The sequence below is a fragment of the Macaca thibetana genome, chromosome 10 (assembly GCF_024542745.1).
Source record: "Macaca thibetana thibetana isolate TM-01 chromosome 10, ASM2454274v1, whole genome shotgun sequence".
Lineage (NCBI taxonomy): Eukaryota > Metazoa > Chordata > Mammalia > Primates > Cercopithecidae > Macaca > Macaca thibetana.
This window is the reverse complement of record NC_065587.1, coordinates 32,008,413-32,022,808: the sequence shown is the minus strand read 5'-3', so window position 1 is coordinate 32,022,808 and position 14,396 is coordinate 32,008,413. Positions and strand designations below refer to the sequence as shown.

Here is a 14,396-nt window from a genome sequence, read left to right as displayed (position 1 = left end):
CCCTGGCCATGGCCCCCACCTGCCCACGCCCACTGCAGCCAGCTCCCTGTCCTGAGCGCGGGAAACAGGTCTGCCAACACTAACTCAAACTTCACAAAGAAACCATTTCTGGAATGGGGCTCCGTTTGGCGATTCGGAGTCAAAGGCGCACTTCATAGCTCCTTTCCAAATCCCGTGCATTGTCAGGCCCTGTTCCCCTTTGAAGCCTCGCTGAGTGATTGAAGCGTCTACTTTCTGAGGGGCAGATAGCACCGGGCTGGTAATCTGACTCTAAGCCACGGGATAAAGGTAGTTTGTTTCCTCTCAGCCCGTCTGTCAACACCTCCTCAGTAATTAGCCCTAATTATTACAGAGGGCCAGCCTCCCATTCGGTTATTAAATCAGAAATAGTATCACGGCTGGGCATCTGTCAACGCCCCGACTGGCGACCTTCGATTCATTGAATCCTCTGTCAGTATCCGCCTTTGGAAGCGCCCAGGCGGGCAGGGAGGCAGCGGCTTCAAAGATGCAGATCCCAGGAAGAATTCCAGGGAGGCAGGTAGGCAGGGAGGGCCGGTGCCCAGCAGCCTGATGGCGAGGAGGAGCCAGGCACCACCCCCTGGGTAGCAATACACAGCCCAACCCCAGCCATTTCCCACCTCCCAGGGCTGACCGATGTCAGTCTCTTTGTGGCGGGGAATAAGGTATGCCCCCAAGAACTCCTTCCCTTGGAGAAGAAAGCACCTCCGGGCCTGCATCAGGCACATCCGTCTCAGGGAGTGGCCTTGACTGACAGCTTGGCCTGAGGCCCAGCAAAGCCCTGCACCATTTCAGTGCAGAAAGGGGAATCCGAGCCCTGGCTGCCCAGAGCACTGGAAAGCTGGCAAATCTGCAAAGCAGAACTCAGATTGCAGCCGTAGACACGATTTCCACAGTGGAGCCAACAGTGCTTCAGTCCTGTAGGCCCCGAGGAAGGACAGCCACCCGTCTCCCTTCTGGGTCTGGGTCTCTTCTCCATCCTAGAGAAATGGCCACATGCTCTGCCACAGGGGCCTTCTGCTCTGGCAAAGCACCTCCACCCTGCTCCCCCAGGGAACGGCTGCCCCCCAGCAAGATTCACAGCCTCAGGCCAGGGGCTGGCGCTGACTTCACCTCACTTGGGGCAGTGGCCCACGTCCCCCAGGGCTGGCCACCAGCACTTCTCCAGAGGCTGAGACCCACAGTGCCCCACCCGGGGCTCCTGGCCTGCAGTGAGCCAGGTGGGGCCCAGCACGGTGCCTACAGGCTGAAGCCCACCAGGTCTGTGGTGCCCCTTCCAGACAGGCCCTGCATGTGAGGGAGGGTCCCAGAGATCAGTCACTTGTGCTGGGGACACGGCCCAAGGGGCGTGATTCGCTCTCGAGCAGAGGCAAGCAAGTTCCTCTCGACAGCCCACTGCATCCTGTTCTCCCCAAAGCACGGCCAGTGCCTGCTGGGTGCTCTGCCAGCACTTTGGGTCCTCGTGGCCACCAACCACCACGCTGGCAGGGCCAGGCCCCACTCAGCAGGGGGAGTGGGTCTCATGGAAACAAGGTCATGGGTTAGTTTTCTTCCTTGGGGATGCCTGGAAGCCTCATGGCTGGAGCATGAGTGACCTGCTGGCCGGCCCCACAGTCAGCGGGGGCGCCAGGCAGACGCTGAGGCTGCAAGTCAGACTTCTCCTTCGCACTGGGATACGCGCTGCCTCAGCTGAGCCAAGAGGAAATGCCAGAGTGAGGAGCCACCAGGCTGCAGAGGCAGGCAGGATGGGCAGGCGGGGTCTCTCTGTGAGCAGGCATCTCTCGCTGTGGCTGGGGATGTCCGTCGCCCCAGGAGCAGGTCCCAGGAGCCTGGCAAGATGGCAGGAAGGAAGCCTGACTCGGGCATTTTTAGCCAGCCTGCCCTAGGCACTTACGGGCAGAGGCAGGAACCCAGCCAGCAGAGGGGACCGGCCTTTTTGCCCCGGGTGAACACACGGAAAAGCTTGCTGCTTTACGGGAAGCATGATATTCCCATGCACCAGTCCGGCCTCTGCTCAGAGGCCTGGTTCATGTAGGCCAGCTGCCGGTCCCGTCAGGGAGAGAGACAACACTCACAGAGGGTGCAGGATGGGGACCAATCCCCTGGGGCTGGTGCCACTGGCCTAGGGGATGGGGACGTGCCCTGGGAACTTGGTCGGAGTTGGAGGAGGGTGCCTAAGCACGCTGGGGCTGACACTTTCTGACAGGGGCTTGCCTGTGTGGCTCCTCCTGTGGTGGAGGCCACCTTGGGTAGAAAGGGGAAGTCCCCTAACACACACAGGTGATGGTGTGGCCAGGTGTATGTCTCATCAACTCCCGACCACCCAGCTGTGTGCAGTCAACTGTGTACATGCTTACACATGCATGCCAGCAATGTGCTTGCCACACCCACATCCACAGACACGCGAATGAGGACAGAGGCCAGCCTCCCACTCGCTCTGCCCCGTGGGTACTGCGTGTGGACCCCTCACTGAGGGGCCCCCCATGCACAGCCTGTGATGAAGAGTCCTAGCTCCACAACCCACAAACACTCCCCAGTCCCCTGCACTGTTCAAACACACAGGTAAGGTGGGCAGCGCCGGCACAGCCGGGGGCACGGGAGTCAGATGTCCTCTGCACCCAGCTGGCAGCTCCGCCAGTGGAGACACAGAAGAATGTGGCAAGTGCATGAGCACCCACCACCCACAGGCCCCAGGCCTGTGATGGGGGGTCCGTGAGGCCAGGAGGAAAGGAGCAGGCCAATGAGAGCACCCCACAGGCCTGGGCTCTTCCCTGGCCAGCCCCACCCACCACGTCCCTGTAACAGAGATGATGTAGCCCAAAGAAAAACTAAGGGAGCAACGGGCCCTGCCGTCCTGGAGAGGCTGTGCAGTGACACGGCACCCCCAAGGCCTGCACCAGAAGAGTGTGAGCACTGCTGGGGCTGGGCAAGGGCCACGACACCATCATCTCTGCCTCTGCATTTGTGATCCAATGTGTTTTCAAATTTGCCAAGACAACTGGAAGAATGGGGGCATGGAGGGCTTCCCTATGAGATAATCAAGACTTAAAAGCTAGAATAACTAGTAAGGGACAGATCAGACCAGAGAGCAGGCAGGTAGGCTAGGCACGACCCATGGGTGGCTGCGGCCAGGCTGAGTTGCTGCAGCCAGCAGCTGATGCTGAGGCAGGCTCGTGCCCTATGGAAAAAGGTGAAATGGGATCCCCTGTCGGTCAGGACATAATAGGTTATGCTGTGGAAAACACAAGCCCCAAACTCAGTGGCTTCACACATCAAAAATTTATTTCTTGCTCATATTACATGTGCATCGCGGTCGGCAGAGGGGCTCTGCTCGTCACAGGCTCTCGAGGATGACAGCAGACCCCTCCCTTCCGCCAGTTACACTTACAGGTGGACTCATGGTTGAATGTCAAAGGCAGAAAGTTACAACCTGGGAATACAGGATAATGCCTTTGTCCCCCCAGGCAGGGAAAGATTTCTTAAGTGAGAAACAGCGTCCCATACAGCACAACTGGGCACTGCCCACCCAAGAGCCAAGGCTTGGCCATCCCCACTCCTCAGTATGGGCCCCAGAACCCAGGGCCTCGGGGACTCTGCACACAGGCATGTGGAGACCATGGAAGCCTGACCAAGATAGCGCTGCCAGGAACAGCAAAGACAAAATCAAAGAAGCCTATCTGGGGCACTGCTGTGGGCGGAACTATGTCCCTTCAATATTCTTAAGTTCGAGTCCTAACCCCTAGTACTTAACGTTTGAAGACAGGGTCTTTATTTTTTTTATGTTTTGAGACCAAGTCTCGCTCTGTCGCCCAGGCTGGAGTGCAGTGGTGAGATCTCGGCTCACTGCAAGCTCCGCCTCCCGGGTTCACGCCATTCTCCTGCCTCAGGCTCCCAAGTAGCTGGGACTAGAGGCGCCCGCCACCACACCCGGCTAATTTTTTTTTTTTTTTTTTGTATTTTTAGTAGAGACGGGGTTTCACCATGTTAGCCAGGACAATCTCAGTCTCCTGACCTTGTGATCCACCTGCCTCGGCCTCCCAAAGTGCTGGGATTACAGTGAAGACGGGGTCTTTAAAGAGGTGATTCAGGGTTAAATGAGGTCATGAGCATGGGCCCTGATCCAATAGACTAGTGACCTTATGAGCGATTAGGACACAGACACAGGCAGGGACATGGCAAGAAGGTGGCTATCTGCAGGCCAAGGAGCAAGGCCTCAGGAGAAACCAATGCTGCCCACACCTTGATCTCAGGCTTCTGGCTCCAGAATCAGGAGGAAATGTCTGTTGTTTAAGCCCCCCCACTAAAAAAGCTGGGGTGGTCCTTTGTTGGGCAGCCCCAGCAGACAAACAGGTATGTTGCCCTGGGATGGATGCAGGCCCCTCCCATCCTCCTATCCTCAGCAGCACCAACCAGCCCCACACTGGGTGGCTGCTCGTACTTCTCCATACTGAGCACCCCAGCCCACAGGATGATCAGCCGCTTCCATCCTACGGAACTCAGGTGTGGCTCTGTGGCTTCCTCTGGCCAGGGAAATGGAAGTGGGGTGACACACATTACTTGTGGCCTGCTGTGGCCTTTCCCCTGCCTCAGTGAGCATGGAGAAATACATCCAGGTAGGCTCTCGTCAGCACAGGTCTGACAGGCCCCAGCCATAGTGGCACACAGGTGTGAGCAAGAAATAAGCAGAGCCAACCATAGCGGCACTGTTGGAGATCTTTGTTACTGCAGCACAATCTGGCTCATGCTGACTGATCCTGCAGGGTAACAGCTTTATTTGCCTTGCTCCTTTATTGCTGGATCTTTGGGCTTTTCCAGTTCTGCTGTTCAAAAAATAGTGACACCCATGAGGTGGACATCAGACGGCCCAGACCCCAGCCAAGGCACTGTGTGGGTACCATTCTCATTCAACCCTACTACCCACCCCATGAGGAAGAACTGTGGTCACAGCTCAAAAAGGTCAGGGAAAGACGCTCAGCTTGTGAAGGGAGAGGAGAGGGCAAGGCCACCCTCCAGTCCCTGTGTTTTTTTTTTTTTTTTTTGAGACAGAGTCTTGCTCTGTCACCCAGGCTGGAATGCAGTGGCCGGATCTCAGCTCACTGTAAGCTCCGCCTCCTGGGTTTACGCCATTCTCCTGCCTCAGCCTCCTGAGCAGCTGGGACTACAGGCACCCGCCACCTCGCCCAGCTAGTTTTTTGTATTTTTTAGTAGGGACGGGGTTTCACCGTGTTAGCCAGGATGGTCTCGATCTCCTGACCTCATGATCCGCCCGTCTCGACCTCCCAAAGTGCTGGGATTACAGGCTTGAGCCACCGCACCCGGCCTCCAGTCCCTGTTCTAAACCCCCATGTAGTGGCACCAAACCATGACTATCCCTGACAAGAGTCTTCATGCACCAAGTAAGTAGTCACAGAACGTGTGTGCCTAGAATTGTTATGTGGTCAAATTGTAATATTGTATACTCCCACTAATAGTATAGAAGGCCCAGTTCTCCATACCTCCACAACTCTGGGCATCTAAAACTTTTAAAATCCTGGAATCACAGGCAAAAAAAAAATTCACCCATATTTCCCTCTAGTCCTTTTATAATTTTAACATTGAAATCTTTAATCTGGAATATATACTGGCATAAAGAGGGAGGCACATACAAGGCTTTACTATTTTCCAGAGGGCCAACTGCTTTTACTGAATAATCCATTTTACCCTCATTAATTGGAAACACCTCTAGCATGTACTATATTTCCATATTTATTCAGCCCTGTTTCAAAGTTCTCTATTCTCTGCTCATCTGTCCACAACATCTAAGTGCTTTAACTATTGTGGCTTTATAAAACATTCCAATATCCCATAGGACCTTATCCTTAGGACTTCCTATTTTAAAGTTTTCCTTGGAGACAGGTACTTTAAACACCATCTCAGAGGACCCATCATATCCCATCTTCAGGAAATAAAATCTCTGGGTATTTCCAAGGGAAGTGAGGGACAGACACCATGATTGGAAAGCAGAGCCAGCACCAAGGCCTGTCCCTGAGCACGTCCAGCAAACCCCGCCAGGCTCTGCGGCTCCTGAGCACCTGTCTTCGGGTCTGCCAGTGTGTGGGGGCCAGGAGAGAAAAAACAATCCCGGGAGAGTGCCTCCTCTCCTGGCTCTTGGTGCGCCTCCTTCCCCAAGGAGCAGGAAAGCAGCTTGGTCATCATGTCTGAAACCAGGTGCTGCAGCAGCTGGCAACAAAGCCACTCTGAAAGGGGCTGTGTGCACTGCCTGTCTGGAAGGCTGTGCCAGAGTCCATCCTTGCCTCCACCCTACCTGTGCAGGAAACCTGGACGTCATCACTTCGAGACCCTGCCTCCCTTTCTGGGGAAAGCCCAACCACAATAAACAGGACCCGTTTTAATTAAAAACCAGGTCACCTGAACTCTCCCGTGGACTCTCACGCCTCCCCCGCTGGATGCTGCGTGACTGGCCCGCAGACACATGGCAGACCGTAACTCACACATGCCCAGAAGTTGCCTGGGTCCCAAGGGCGGAAAAGGCCCAAACCCCAGTGGGACAGGGTTCAGAAGAGAAGGCACCAATCTCAAGCTGAAGGATCCACTTCAGGTCCACTAAAGGGAGATGGGGAAGGTGGCCCGTCCAAAAGCCTGTGGGACAGGGTAAGGGTCAGCTGGGTGACTAGGCTGTCCATCCTAGAGAGCAACTCCGGGTTCTACTGCCAGACCCACAGGCAATCCAGGCCACAGTGCACCGGAGGCAGGCATCAGGGAGCAGTCTGACCCGACCCACAAAAGGGTGACTGGGGCCTGAGCCATCAGATGGAGGGCAGCTGTGTGACCTGACACAGAAGCATGGGGCTGGGCCAGGATGTCCAGGGACTTCCCGCATCTGACCAGAATCAAGACTGAACATGGGTTTCTTCTGCCAGCTCACTTCCTTTGCTACCAGGGCTATACCCCCTTTCTAAAAATAGCTTCCCACCTATTTCCAAGGTTTCCAGTTGTTTTATCTACAAGGTATCTGTGCCCTGAAATAACTCACACATAAAACCATCTGAACCCAGAGCCTTTTTTAGTGATAGTTACCATAAAATAATCCCAACAATTTCTATTTTTCTAAATAAGTTTTTTTGTGTGTGTGTGAGATAGAGTTGCACTCTTATTGCCCAGGCTGGAGTGTAATGGCGTGATCTTGACTCATCACAACCTCTGCCTCCTGGGTTCAAGCGATTCTCCTGCCTCAGTCTCCCAAGCAGCTGAGATTACAGGCATGCACCACCACACTTGGCTAATTTTGTATTTTTTAGTAGAGACAGGTTTCTCCACGTTGGTCAGGCTGGTCTTGAACTCCTGACCTCAGGTGATCCACCTACCTCGGCCTCCCAAAGTGCTGGGATTACAGGTATGAGCCACTGCTCCTGGCCAGTTTCTGAGTAAGTTTAACCAGATACTTGCTAATTAGTTTTTTCTAAAATAGTTGGCTGTATTTCCAATTCACATTTCTGCTTTTTCTTCCAACTTTTCAGGAAGGTGTTTTGTTGTTTTCACAACTGTAAAACGGAAAGGGACTTGAACTTCTTGTCCAAGCACCAGAGTGGAACACACTGCACACACTGGGCGGCTGTACCTGCCCATCCTGTGGTAAACGGCTCCAGGGGCTTCCAAGCTCAGCTTCCACTAGAAAACCCGTCCTTGTGTGGAACAGGTCTTTCTTCATTCCAACCCTCTGGGCCTGGGGCCTCACAGCTCTGGACTGCTGCCTGGTCCTCACTTCACCTCCAGCTCTCGGAAGTCGGTTCTCCACCTGCAGAGCCACCCACCCCCACCTACTCAGCCCCAGCTCCTTCGATCAGACCCTTGGACCCTCAAAGCCCCTGCTAGAAACCATACCTGCAACGCTGACCTGGAATGCTCAAGGCCAGGCCTCTAATCCTGAGAGAATGGGAAACAAAGACTCGCTGGTAGGCAGCCACTGCACCACAGGCTCAGCCAGTAATCCAACACATGTTTAATGAGCACCAATTGTGTACCAGACCACAGAGCTAACTAAGACAGAGGCCCTGTCCTGGAGGGTCACAGTCCGCCAGGAGGGAGATCCGAGCCATTTACATCACTGGGGCTTCAGTGCTGAATCGACGATGCATGCGAGTGCAGAGTGCGCAGGGGACAGCAGCACAGCAGCGGGGAAGAGGAGCCTGCTTCAGAACACCAGGCCCGACTACTATAGCGTTAACACACAAAGGGGGAATGCCTGCCGCTGAGCCTGGCAAGGGGCTTGCATCCTATCTTCCTGCATCCAAACCTCCCAGTTGCCCAGGACTGCTGGTAAACAAACCCACAGGAAACATCATTCTCTGCCAAGATGCTATCCCACTCATGCAGCAGAATCAAAGTGACTACTTCCTCCAGGCAGCCTTCCTCACATTCCAGCTGGGACAGAAATCACAGGGAGCAGAGAGGGTGGGGTTAGGGGGACAGACACAGAAACCTCATTCAGGAACCAGGTCCCAACAGGACAGACGTGGCAGACCCAGTTCAGTCCCAGCCAGTGTGGAAGACACCAAGGGGGGTGTTTTATGGGGGTGGAGGTGACAAAGATGACGCAAGTATCTGCTGAGAGTTGCCCTACAAAACGACCCCCTCGTGGGAGCAGGCCTGGGTGGGACGGCACTCCCAGGAGATGGGCAGGGATGCAGCCGAGAGCAGGCAGGAGCAGGGAAAGGGCACAGGGTGGAGGTCAAGCTCTGCTGGAGTAGGGGGAGCTGGTTCTGCTCAGCGCAGAGTCCAAAACAAGAGCATCTTGCCCAGCTATGGGGTCTGAAGTCATCTGGGGACACCACTCTGCTTTGACTGGGGACTATGGGGCTCCTGAGCCACACACGCCACTTCATCACGAGGGGCACCATTGTTCCCGCCTGGGCTGTGCTCAGAACCCAGGAGAAAGTGGTGGCTCTCCTGGGGTCTCCAGGGCCTCCACCACCTACTGTGGGGTACCTAAGGACACCTCCTGGTCTCCCTCTGTCTCCAAAACCTCCTCCTCTGCTTTCTGGGGTTTTGGACCCCCTGGATGAGCGGGGTCTGGTCTCTGGGCAGGAGGATTAGCTGACTCCGACAGTCTAGGTTCAGGTGTGGGGGCTGCCTCCTCTGGCTGGGAAGAGGCTGGTTCCACAGGACCAGGCTTGGAGCTACATGCAGAACTGGGCAGAACTGGGGGCTCCTTGGGCCCAGGAGTGCTCTCCTTGGTCAGCTGCTGCTCGAGCAGAGCACTTCTGGATATAGAGTTGGACCCAGACACAGCAGGGGTGGCCATGGCGGCTGGTAAAAACCTGGGGGCAGTACCCATGTCGAGTGCCAGGCCCTCTAAGAACCTAGCTAAGTATTGCCTCACCACAGGCAGCTGAGGGGCCACTGGCAGCCGGCTGGAGGCCAGGGGCAGGGGACAGGGAACCACGGCGTGGTACTCAGCAAAACTGTTCGGGTCTTGAACAACTTCCTTGAGATCCTGGCAGAAGAGCTCGTAATCGTCAGGCAGGGGCAGGTCCCCATCAAGGTAGGGGGCTGCCCAGGCCCGGGCTCGGCCTGTCAGGCGCCTGAGGATCTCGCAGACACGGCTGATGTTGTCCTGATAGTGCTCAAAGCGGAAGGACATGTAATCTCCCAGTTGGGCCAAGAAGCGGTCCAGGAGCCACGGGGAGCCATCAAAGGTGCCTGGGTCTGAGCCTGGCACCCAGCAGAAGTCCACCCTGTGGGGTCGGGAGCCGGGCAAGCGCCCAGCTAGGGGACCCCTTTCTGCAGGTTTACTGCCACGAGCGCCACTAGCTGTGCTCTTCTGCTCCATGGTTGTTCGCACACACACGGGGTCCCCGCAGCAGGGCCGCTCAATCCAGGGATCCACAAGGGGGGTGTATGCCACCCCAGGAGACGCCTGGTCCATCTGCTGCCATGGGTGTGCGTTGGCATAATTGGCAGCTGCCCAGATGGGAATGCGAGGGCCCTGCTGACGGCACTGGCCACGAGGCATGCTGGGCGCAGAGGGCAGAAGAGAGGAGAGCCAGCACTGCGGGGGGGGGCGGGAGGTGGGGCGGCGTGGACAGACGTGGCTTGCACGACACAACAGGACAGGGATGGCTGAACAGGGCGTGGTAGACCCGCACTGGTCCAGGCAAGTGCTGAGGATCAGGGAGCTGACAGCTGCAGCCTCAGGAGAGCTGAGAAGAGCTGAGGGACTGTCAGTCGCAGGCCATCATCCGAGGCAATCTGTCCAAAGACAAGGTGGGGGAGAGCAGGAACTAGGCCTAACCATCACCCACTGAACTGGTGGGAAGAGGTAGCAAGCGGGCAACCCTCTGGTACCCAACTAGGAGCTCTGAGTGGAAGGAGGTGCCCAGGGGGCTGGCCTGGGAGGTCTGAGAAGGTGGGCAAATGCTGCCTATGACATTGCAAGGGCAAGGTAGAATGACAGACGCTGTCAATTTCAGAAGAAAAGGGGCCAGGTCAGAACTGTCAGGGAATTTCAGGATAGCAATAGTAGCAACCTTTCACCGAGTGCCCCATTTGCGCCACCTCCCCAAAATGAAGTTGGTACTAGTATTGTCTTTGGGGCACACAGTGGTGAAGTAACTTGTCTGCGGTCACACACCAACCCATAAGTGGTGGAAGCAGCAGAAACTGGCTGGAGAGATCACAGGCTTAACCACTATACAGCACGCATATTATAAACCACGTTTGTCAGGCCAGGCGCAGTGGCTCAAGCCTGTAATTCCAGCACTTTGGGAGGCCGAGATGGGCGGATCACGAGGTCAGGAGATCGAGACCATCCTGGCGAACACGGTGAAACCCCGTCTCTACTAAAAAATACCAAAAACTAGCTGGGCAAGGTGGCGGGTGCCTGTAGTCCCAGCTACTCGGGAGGCTGAGGCAGAAGAATGGCCTAAACCTAGGAGGCGGAGCTTGCAGTGAGCTGAGATCCGGCCACTGCACTCCAGCCCGGGCGACAGAGCAAGACTCCGTCTCAAAAAAAAAAAAAAAAAAAAAAAAAAAAAACTACATTTGTCTGCTGAGTAGGCTCTAGCCACCCCAAAACTCTGAACAATGCACAGACTGCGTCATTAGGCTCTTTTACATCCCAGCACCAGGCACACAGCAGGTCCTACCTGCATCCCCGACAGCAGCAGTGAGCCTGCTATTATCTGCTCCCTCCTGACCCCACATGCTTTCCAAATTCACCTCTCACAACTGAGTGCCACCTGCAGGCAATGCCACCCCCACCCCCAAACGCCACCTTTCCACAGTCCCCATTCCAGCCACAGCAGAGTATCCCAGCCCCCCACTGTAAAATCCTGGAACCCCACTTGCTGTGTCTGCTCCCACAACTCCAGTCACTTGTGCCCAGGGTCTGGGGAGTCCCAGTCTGATGGCTGGACCTGCCCCGCCTTCTCCACGCAGCAGTTACCTAGGAAGCTCCACAGCCAGCAGCCAGTTCTATTCCAGTGCAAGGAGCCCTCCCCTGGGGCGCTCACACTCTCCAGCCTAACTCTATCCAGCCCCCTTCCCAGTCTCTCTGCAAACGGAGGCCCACTCACGACCTCCATGAAACTCTCTGCTTCACCCCCCACACAAACTGCACTGGCTCACTGGGAGCACAGGGCCTGCACACACCTTCATCCCAGATCTCCTATCCGCTGGCCATTCCCCCTCAGGGTGAGTTCCTCCAAGGACCTCCCAGGGTGGCCTGCAGCACTAGAACCTGCCAGGGCCACTGGCCCTACCTCCACCACCCAAACACTCTGGAACCCCTCAGGTCTCACCCCCCTCTGGGGAGGGGTCTTTACCTGAAAGCCCAGCCCATGACCCTGGCTTCCCATCTTACTGCAGGATTATACTAAGGCCTGGGGGCAGCAAACCCACAGGACAGCACGTGAGTCCAGTACACTGACAGAAAAAGCAGTAACAGGCCCGATCCAGGGCCCAGCTCCTACCACCAGCCAAGGTTAGGTATCCAGATTGCCCACAATGACCACACCCCATGCCCAGGAGTCACAGTGTGCTACCCAGATCTCTGCCTTCCCTTCTTCCCAGCCCCCACCATGCCCACTCACCTGCGCACCTGTGTCCCCTGCAGTCTGGGAGAAGGCTTCCCTGCACCAGCCAGCCGGGTGTGCTTCGGGCCTGAGCTTTCCTAACCCTGGGCCCCACTCTCACCATTTTGAGAACCTTAGCACTCCCACGCCTATCAGTCTGTTGTTCCCCCTACTTTTCTCCCCATACTGCCTGGCACAGAAGACTTTCGGCCCTTCTGGACTGGTCAGCACTATCCTAAAGGGGCAGGTACCACGGCGCATGTGTATTTGCGCCCACAAGGCCAAAGGCAGCACCTGGAAAGCTGGGACGTTCTCTGCTCTGGGGAGACACAGGGGCCCCAAGAACAAAACCTGCCCAAAGCCTTAAAGCAAGGTGAGTGCAGACGACTGCACCGCCCGCCCCCCAGCAACCGCCATGCAGGAAATACGAGCTCACAAGGCCCACGGCAATAAGAAGCCCACCCACCTGCGGCTACGCGAAGCGCCCGCGAAGAGGGTCCAGGGATCCGTAGCTAGAGACCGGGGGACGGGCCTCCCTCCGAGGGCGAGAGTCCAAGCGCCACCTAGAAAGTGGAGAACGAGATCGGCCGCCGTGAGGCCAGGCAAGGCGCGGGCGCGACCTCCCGAGACTGCGAGAATGGCCCGAATGTCTCCAGGTGCCCCCACAAACCCCCGGCGCGGACCGAGAAACTGAGGCCCGCAGACCGAAGACACTGCGACCCAGGCTGGGGCTCCGAGTGCCCCTCCGCGGATCAGAAGTCGGGAAAAGACGGAGGGGCGTAGCTCCAGGCCCGCGCGCACAGAGTTCCAAGCCGGCCGCCCGGGCTCCCGCCTCCACACTGACCCTCCTGGAGCAGTCGGCGACGCCTGCTCCGAGCTGCGCCGTGCGGCGTCCAGCGCCCGACTACGCAGCGCAGCCACGCCCCCAGCGTGCGCGCGACCGCCTTACGACCCCGCGCATGCTCCAGGTTCGCCCCACGCGCACCTCCCAGCCCGCCGCGCCTGCGCTGTGTACCGTGTAGCTGATGCCTCGCAGGCGCTCCTGGTCCCTGCTGTCGCGGTAGCGCCGCGCGGTGGGTGATGGGAGAGCGCGCCCATTCCCACGCCGCGCCAAGTGCCACGGGAGCAGGTGGGGCCGCGTGTACAGGCGCGGGGCGGTTGGGCCAAAGCTGCCTCTCATGATCCTCAGCGGGCGGTGCCCGGCGGTCCCTCAGATCCGGGAAATCTGCACCTCGCTGTGGCGTAGACCAAGGGGCCGATGCTGCTTCAGCCCGCAGTTACTGCCCTGGCGTCAGCCAGACACTGGGGTGCTGCTGGGCGTCGAGAGGGCTGCTGCGGGGCCGGGCTAAGCATGGGGGGCTGCAGGTGTCGGAGCGGATGTAGGCATAGCGGGGCTGCTGGGCCTCGAGAGCGCTCTGGAACGGCATGCCCGCAGAGTGCGTCTCATCACCCGTTGCCGGTGCCGGGAACCTCGTTAGGACCCGGTTCGATGTAGCTGCAGCCCGGGCGCGAGAGGCAGGGGGCAGGCAGGCCGAGAGGACCCTGTACCTACAAGCCTGGGGGCTGCAGACGGCTCTGGGCCTCCTTGTTGTGGGTGTAAGTGTGTGCTTCCGACTCAGGAGAGGAGAGCAAGGGCGGGCTACCAAGGCCTCCCCACAGGGCTGTGCCCAGCCTAAGCCTGCCGAGTCAGCACCCAGATCCGGGACAAGATAGGTGAGGATGAAGTGGTGCTCTTCTCACTTGGACGAGCCGCCCCACGCCACCTCTCCTCGGTTTCACGGTGCCTAGAGAAGAGGTGGGAGAGGGTGCAGGCGCCCCAGCTCAGGATCTAATGCCTGTGGGCCAAGGACCTGGATGCAGGCCAGGAGTCTTTGGGGCCACGGCAGGCAGCCGGATTCACCGGAAAGTGACGCTTCTCAAGGGGAACACACACGTAACACACCAGCTCCCCTTCTGCCCTGGTCCAGTGACTCCTTTCATGAAAGCTCTCTGAAATGTTATCTGCATTTACACCCAAACTCACTCACTTTGATCCCTGAAACGCGAATCAAAGATCACATTGTACCTTCCCTGGGTCTGTGGGGCTTTCAGCAGCCTGGGCCAAAAATAATAAAAGTGGCACCGAGCCAGGAAACGCCTCCTTGAAGTGGGAATGAAACTTGAATTTTTTTCGGTTGTATCTTTCCTAATTGACCTGATAATTTAAACTTCCTCCCTCAAGGGAAAGGTGAGGGTTCCCACAAATTCAGCTTACCTCAGCCTCTAGGCAGCTCAGCCTACAGCTTAGCGCCCATCAGCAGAGTGGGC

General features: G+C 57.1%; 3 protein-coding genes across 3 annotated transcripts in view; 1 reads left to right on the top strand and 2 right to left on the bottom strand.

The window, feature by feature from the left end:
• Positions 1-12,650, bottom strand: part of GNB1L (G protein subunit beta 1 like) — a 69,922-nt gene extending 57,272 nt beyond the window's left edge. The window contains exon 1 of the mRNA XM_050746271.1: positions 12,556-12,650. The gene's annotated coding sequence lies outside the window, so the exon portion shown is untranslated. The remainder of the gene's footprint in view (positions 1-12,555) is intronic.
• On the bottom strand, positions 3,287-12,991 carry RTL10 (retrotransposon Gag like 10). The gene is made up of 3 exons (XM_050746256.1): positions 12,934-12,991; positions 12,556-12,652; positions 3,287-10,266 (listed from the first exon to the last, which is right to left on the bottom strand). The coding sequence occupies exon 3, from the start codon at positions 10,028-10,030 to the stop codon at positions 8,990-8,992; it is 1,041 nt and encodes a 346-aa protein (XP_050602213.1). The 5' UTR covers positions 10,031-10,266; positions 12,556-12,652; positions 12,934-12,991; the 3' UTR covers positions 3,287-8,989.
• Positions 10,074-14,396, top strand: part of RANBP1 (RAN binding protein 1) — a 290,326-nt gene continuing 286,003 nt past the window's right edge. The window contains exon 1 of the mRNA XM_050746250.1: positions 10,074-10,077. The gene's annotated coding sequence lies outside the window, so the exon portion shown is untranslated. The remainder of the gene's footprint in view (positions 10,078-14,396) is intronic.

What these genes read in the sequence shown, in the direction of transcription:
- RTL10 (XM_050746256.1), bottom strand. Translation starts at nt 10,030, where the DNA reads ATGCCTCGTGGCCAGTGCCGTCAGCAGGGCCCTCGCATTCCCATCTGG.